Below are 6,576 nucleotides of genomic sequence, written 5' to 3'. Positions count from 1 at the left end.
CAGACTGAGTGTCTGTGTCCTCTACAAATTCACTTTTTTTTTTTTTTTTTTTCTTTTTTTTTTTTTTTTTTTTTTGTCCTTTTTGAGACCGGCCGCACCTCGCTCAGCCAGTGAGCGGCCGGTCTGTATGTGGGATCCGAACCCTCGGCGGGAGCGCCACCGTGCTTCCCAAGCGGCACACTACAGCAGTGCGCCACCGGGCCGGCCCGAAATCATACCTTTTTGAAGCGAATAAAAAATGTTTTTACTTCATTGACTTTGTTCTCTACATGGCCCAAGCCATAAAGACCCTAGGGAAAGATTTCTGTGGGCTAAAGTTACAGACTGAGTGTCTGTGTCCTCTACAAATTCACTTTTTTTTTTTTTTTTTGTCCTTTTTGAGACCGGCCGCACCACGCTCAGCCAGTGAGCGCTGTGAGCACACCAGTCATCCCTATATAGGATCCGAACCCACGGCAGGAGCGCCACTGCGCTCCCAGCGCCGCACTCTCCCGAGTGCGCCAAGGGCTCAGCCCGCAAATTCACATGAAGCCCTAACTCATGGTGTGGCTGTGGCTGTACTTGGAGATGGGGCCTCTAAGAAAGTAACTGAGGTTAAACAAAGTCATAAGGGTATGGCCCTGATCTGATAGAATTGGCATCCTTAAGAGACACAAGTGAGAAATTAAATGTCTGTTGTTTAAGCCACCTGGCCTGCGGAATTTTGTTATAGTAGCCCAAGCTAAGACAGTTCTAATGGCTGCAGTTTAGAAAACGCACATTTTCATTCACTAATTTCAGAAACCAGCTTTGAGAGCATTCTTTCTCCCTTGAGACTAGATTTGACCTTTCTGTGTTTATTTTTTGCTGAAAGAATTTTAAAACTCTATCCACTCCAGCTTTCTTTTTATCACAGGGAGATCAAAATTTGATTTTCAATTTTTCTTCAACGTTCCTAACATTCTCTAGACTTTCTTACTTTTAATGCTCTTAGCTTGCTAGTTCTTGGACTATGCAGAAATGCAATTTCTCCTCTCACGGTGTCTACTTATTCAATATTATTACCGATATCAGTCATGTTTATTTCAGTTAATAATGCTAATATATTGTCTTTCCCAATGGTATTCATATTTTAAGCTCTGCTATAATTGTGGAGTAAAACTTTGGGCTCTTAAGGGAATTTCGAGTCACAGGTATCTGTCTAGGGACTTGGATATAACACAAACTTTTCTTTTAATTAGAAAAACTCCCAGACATAAAAGTAGAAATAATATATCCATCACATACTCAATACTATAAAAAGTTTTCGCACATTTGCGTAATAATCTATTCCTTTTCTTTTTTTCCTTGTTGAAATATTTCAGAGCAAATCCAAGATATCATGTCATTTAACTCTATGTATTTCAATATGAATCTCCTAAAAAGGGAGGGAGGCATATTATTATATAATCAAAATGCAGTTATCTTATATAGAATCTAACAAATTAACAATAATTATTTTGCTTGGGGACCTTTGAAGTGAAACAAATCATATACAATTTTAATTCTACAAAAAAGTTAGCCCTGCAAGAATAGTGTATCAGTCCATTTTGTACATCTATAACAAAATACCTGAGACTGGGTAATTAATAAAGAACAAAGAGTTATTTCTCAGTTTTGGAGACTGAGAAGTCCAAGGTTGAGGGGCCCACATCTGGTGAGGGTCTTACCATGTCACCCCATGGCAGAAGGGCAAGAGAGCATGTGTGAGTGTCTGGAGGGGAGGGAGACGGAGGGGAAGACGGCTGAACTCATCCTTTTTATCAGGTACTCACTCCTGCAATAACTAATCCACTCCCAGAATAACACCATCCGTGAGGACAGAGCCCTCACTATCTAATCATCACTTAAAGGTCCCATCTCTCAACACTGTTGCATTGGGGATTAAGTTTCCCACACATGAATTTTGGGGAAACATTCAAATCATAGCAAACAGCAACATCCCAGAGCTTCAAAAGTTTTAATGTGTGGTTTAGTATGTTCTGGAATACAGAGTGCTGACCTACCATTCAACTAAAACTGAGCTCAAGAATGCCTAAGACAACACAATAAAACAAAAACAAAAATAAAAAACACACACACAAACAAATATACACAGTATCAAGATTTCAGTTTTTGCATTGTTTTAATAAAGAACACATTGCCATACAAATATGCAGATCTCAAATTATAACATTAAAACAGAATGCAATAAAGTAGCCTTATAAGTTTTCTTCACTGAGACAGGCCTTCTTCAGATCTAGACATTTATGATTATTAAGACATAATGAGCAAGAGAAGTACAGATTTTCCAATCTCATGATTAGTAAATTAGTAAATCCCTCTGAAAATGGATGAAGGTATTACAGTCATCAAAAGAGGAAACAGTTGGTAAGTCAGATAGCCCTGCCTAAAGCGTATAATGTGAGTAAGAGACACAGTAAGAGCTATAAGAAACTGTAGTTGAATGTTAGAAGTATAGGCAATATAGCTTTCTCAGACTTCTACCAGTGATTACATATTTGATATATAAACATCCTCAAATGTAAAACAGTTCAGTGTGATTGAATTTGTTCCACATAACAATTTGCCAATGTATTACTCTGATATATATTTTGAATTGGAATGATCTATAAAAATATATGTGAGAAATCCTAAAAAGAAAATATTAGTTCCAAGTCAAAATATGTTAAAAGGTCTATAGAAAACAAAAGTGTGGACAGGAAACATTGGCTACAAGCCAATTTTTATTTCTAAGAGTAATTCCTACACAAATAATGTCATCGTCTTTATCTTACAAAACAAAACAGGGCTGGCGAGTTAGCTCGGTTAGTTAGGAGTGCAGCCTTGTAACACCAGGGTCAAGGGTTCAGATCCCCATACTGGCCAGCCACCAAAAAAAAAAAAAAAAGAAAAATCCTAAAATTAATCCCACAAATCCAAATTAGCTGAATTTAGAGTAAACTTAGCATAACAAAGTCAAAGCCAGTAGTCTTGTCATCTGGACATTAATTTAAAAAATCAAACTGCACCTTAACAAAAACTGCATCTGCTGCAGTGCAGAACTAATGATTAATTTTCAGCACTTAAAGAACCATTAAACAGCTCTCCCTCCCCCGTTTTTTGTAGAAAGATGGGCATCATAGAAATCCAACAGAATATGTTACTCGAGAAATTCCATAAAAGCTGCAAGGCAGCCAAAAGTTGATGGCATTTCAGGACAGTAAAAGTATGCACTCTTAAAGCTCATTGATGGGCTTTGTGCCAACACTCAAATACGCTTTTCATCTACAGTAAATGAAATGGTGAGGAAAGAAACACATTACATCACATCCCAACACAGAGCTGCTATATTTGTATAAATAAATCACTAGCGAAAGAGTTATTTGTTGTTTTAAATGAAGTCCTGTCTAGGCATATCAACACTAAATGTTGATAGTGCCTATTTTCAACTCCCCAAATAAACAAAAAGTCTATGTATCAAGATTAATTCTCTTTGGCCGCAATGGATACCATTTTCTCTGGGGGCAGTCTTTAGTTTGCTTTCTTTTCAGTACAACGTCAGAGGTTTTCCTGGAAGCAGTCTCTGTTGGTGTTGTTTCTATTTGTACCATAAAGCTCTCAGGTTTAGCATCTGTTTTCCTATGACAACTGGAAAAGACTTCCTGGTGGACCCTCTGGAGTTGGATAATAGGCTGCATCTTTAAAACTTGGGAAAATCCGTTTCCTTGTTCAATTAATGTAGGTAAGGACTTAAAAAAACAACAGAAATACTCAACATTAATCTCAGTTTGAAACACAAACACATAGAGATGGACACAGCACTCTAGATTTTAATTCTTTGGGTCAAGGCTTTTTCTAACACTTAATTTTTGGGGGTCATGAATATTTGACTTTATCTTCAAAATACCAATTTAAGCTGAGGAATTTTAAGTATAAGCTAAGACTAAAAAGATATGTTTTATTCCTACAATGCCTGGTAGTAAAATAAAACTTTGGCAGAACAGAGGGTAATAGAACTTTAGAGCTGAAATTCCGTATTTTAGGATAATGAATATTTTAGAAATCTCAATCATCAAGAACAGGGATCAGCACAATTTTCCTATAAAGAACCAGATAGTAAATATTTTAGGCTCTGAAGGTCTTATGTCTCTATCATAAGAACTTAACTCTGCTGTTGTAATGTGAAAGAAGCCATAGACATTAAGTAAATCAGTGGACATGGCTGTGTTCCAATAAGGCTTTATTTACATAAATAGATGGTAGGCTGAACCCTAGCCTGACCCACCACAGTTTGCGAACTCCTGATCAAGAACATGCTTTGAGAGGATGACCACCAGAAAATCATGGAATCAATCCAAACCACAGAAGAATATTACAAAAAATTAACATCAGAATAGGGGAGATTCTGAAGGAGTTTAAAAATGATTTTCATATACTAGAAATCCAAATGTGTTCCTGTTCGGGTAAAATAAATGCCAAGAATATAAAAATTTTATTATAGTAATATTAAGACTCCCAAGTTGGAGATGTAATATAATATAGAGGTTAAGAGTACAGATTCTGGAGTCAGACGTCCAGGGTTTGAGTCCTGGCTCAGTTACTTATTTGGGCAACCTATTCAGCCTCTCTGTGCCTTAGTTTCCTCATCTATAAAATGGGGAAATAACAGTACCTATCTCACAGGCTTAGTGTAAGGATTACATGAGGTAACACATGTAAAGCAGTTAGATGGTGCCTGACCCATACCAAGTATTCAACAAATATTAGCTAGTATGATTATCCAAAATTGTTTGATGGACTGCTAACACTCAGAATCCAAAAATACAACCAACCTTTAAAGAAGCCAGGTAGGTGTCTGATAAATGGCAATTATTCTGAATGTTACTGTTGCTTAATAAGCTCATTAAAGATCTATTTGAAAGACTTCTGAGAATTCCTATTACCGTACACTGAAACATACATGAATGTTGAAAGCAAATATCTAGCCAGACATTTCGTTCATTTTATAATTTTTTAGCATGTAGCTTTTACCTTCATGGCTTCACTGATCTCCTCAGCTATTGTTTCCCCTCTGCATTTCAAATTTTTCATGTGAGAGGCTGCAAAGAAACCACCAAACAGCATTTTAGGTTTTTTATCTAACAGCAAATCATAACAGGCATACAGATGCTATGTGGACAAGTATCTGTTAGGACTATTCACCTTAGCTTAATCTTTCTTAGAATACTTTGCACTCTATTAAAACAGTGTCCTATTAAATCTACTGAGATAAATAAAAAAGACTGTGACAACATCAAAACAAAGTAAAACTAAAAGTAATAAGCATAAGATGGTAGAAAAAATTCTATTATAAGTAGTCATAACACTGTGTACCCCTAAAAAAAAGCCCAATGTTCGTTTTATATATTATCTACCACTATGTTTAACATCTTTGAGCACTATTATCACATTTTTAACTAACACAGGCTAATACTTAATTTTTATATTACTCTGAATTTTATAGAAGTAAAACATATTTGAACTTAGAATATATAATCACACTGCATTGAGGCTATACCTAGGTGGGATTTCTGGGGAAAAAAGTCAGTAATATTAATTTCTCTTCCCTTACTTCCTTGATGCTTTTCTGATTCCTAACATTTTATGTTCTAATCTTTGTTATGAATGTTCATGACTACTCTATAACAAAAATGCACATTCAATGATACAGAGAGATAAAACTCTTACTAAAACTCCAAATAAAACTGAAGATAAGAAAGATCATTCCACATGGAATTATCTACAAATTAGTTTTTAGTAAGGTTCTCATGAGAGATTTCCCAGAGTTGGAGCAAGCACACACCACGTTAGGAAGCAGCAGCGTCATCAGCTTCAAGAGACTGGCAAATAAGCCAGACACAGAATTTCTTTCATACATGCTATTTTGCTTATCTGACTTCGCTTAGATTCATCTCAAAACAGTGACAGCATGGTTAGAAAAAAGGAAATAAACAGCAAAAGTGACTGATTAGGAGGGAGAGGAGCTCACGGCAGGAGAGAGGTGACAGCAGTGTGGCAGCCTTGGTAAAAGGGTTCTCAGCATTTTTTTTTTGGTACCAGAAATTTTTTTTTTTTTTTTTTGGCAATTTGGTGAAGCCTATGAACCCTTTCTCAGAATAGTTTTTAATATATTTGCTTTTAATTGAAGTATAATTTATATACAGTGAAATGCAGAGACCTTAAATTTAGCATTCGATCACTTTTGACGAATGTGTACCAATTTCCATGACCTCAGAAAGTTCTCTAGTGTCCTTACCCAGGAAATTATCTCTATATGAAGCAATCATTCATCTGACTTCTATCACTATACATTAGCTTTGCTTATTCTAGAATTTCAGAATGATGTTTGAAAATAAAATTTTAAAATATGATTATTAGAAAATTGTAATAGGGGGCGGTGGTGCTGAGAGGCTCCTGGACGCGGCGCCGTTACTGGCAGTCGGGCGGCGGCGCAGGCACTGCGAGCAGCGCACACCGCGCCTTAGCAGCAGCGGCGGCGGCAGCAGCAGCGGACGCACCCCCGCCGTCACAGCCCTT

The 6,576-nt window shown here is 36.7% G+C and overlaps 1 protein-coding gene across 1 annotated transcript in view; it reads right to left on the bottom strand.

Annotated features, from left to right (window-relative positions):
• Nucleotides 1-2,124: 2,124 nt before the first annotated feature.
• Nucleotides 2,125-6,576, bottom strand: part of NSL1 (NSL1, MIS12 kinetochore complex component) — a 33,944-nt gene continuing 29,492 nt past the window's right edge. The window contains exons 5-6 of the mRNA XM_008583268.1: nt 5,032-5,099; nt 2,125-3,749 (exon numbers count right to left, since the gene is read on the bottom strand). Coding sequence (XP_008581490.1) covers nt 3,471-3,749; nt 5,032-5,099 — 347 coding nt within the window. The 3' untranslated portion in view covers nt 2,125-3,470. The remainder of the gene's footprint in view (nt 3,750-5,031; nt 5,100-6,576) is intronic.

The sequence above is a fragment of the Galeopterus variegatus genome, unplaced genomic scaffold (assembly GCF_000696425.1).
Source record: "Galeopterus variegatus unplaced genomic scaffold, G_variegatus-3.0.2 Scaffold2876, whole genome shotgun sequence".
Classification (NCBI taxonomy): domain Eukaryota; kingdom Metazoa; phylum Chordata; class Mammalia; order Dermoptera; family Cynocephalidae; genus Galeopterus; species Galeopterus variegatus.
The sequence above is the reverse complement of the archived record's forward strand: the minus strand, read 5'-3'. Positions and strand labels throughout refer to the sequence as shown.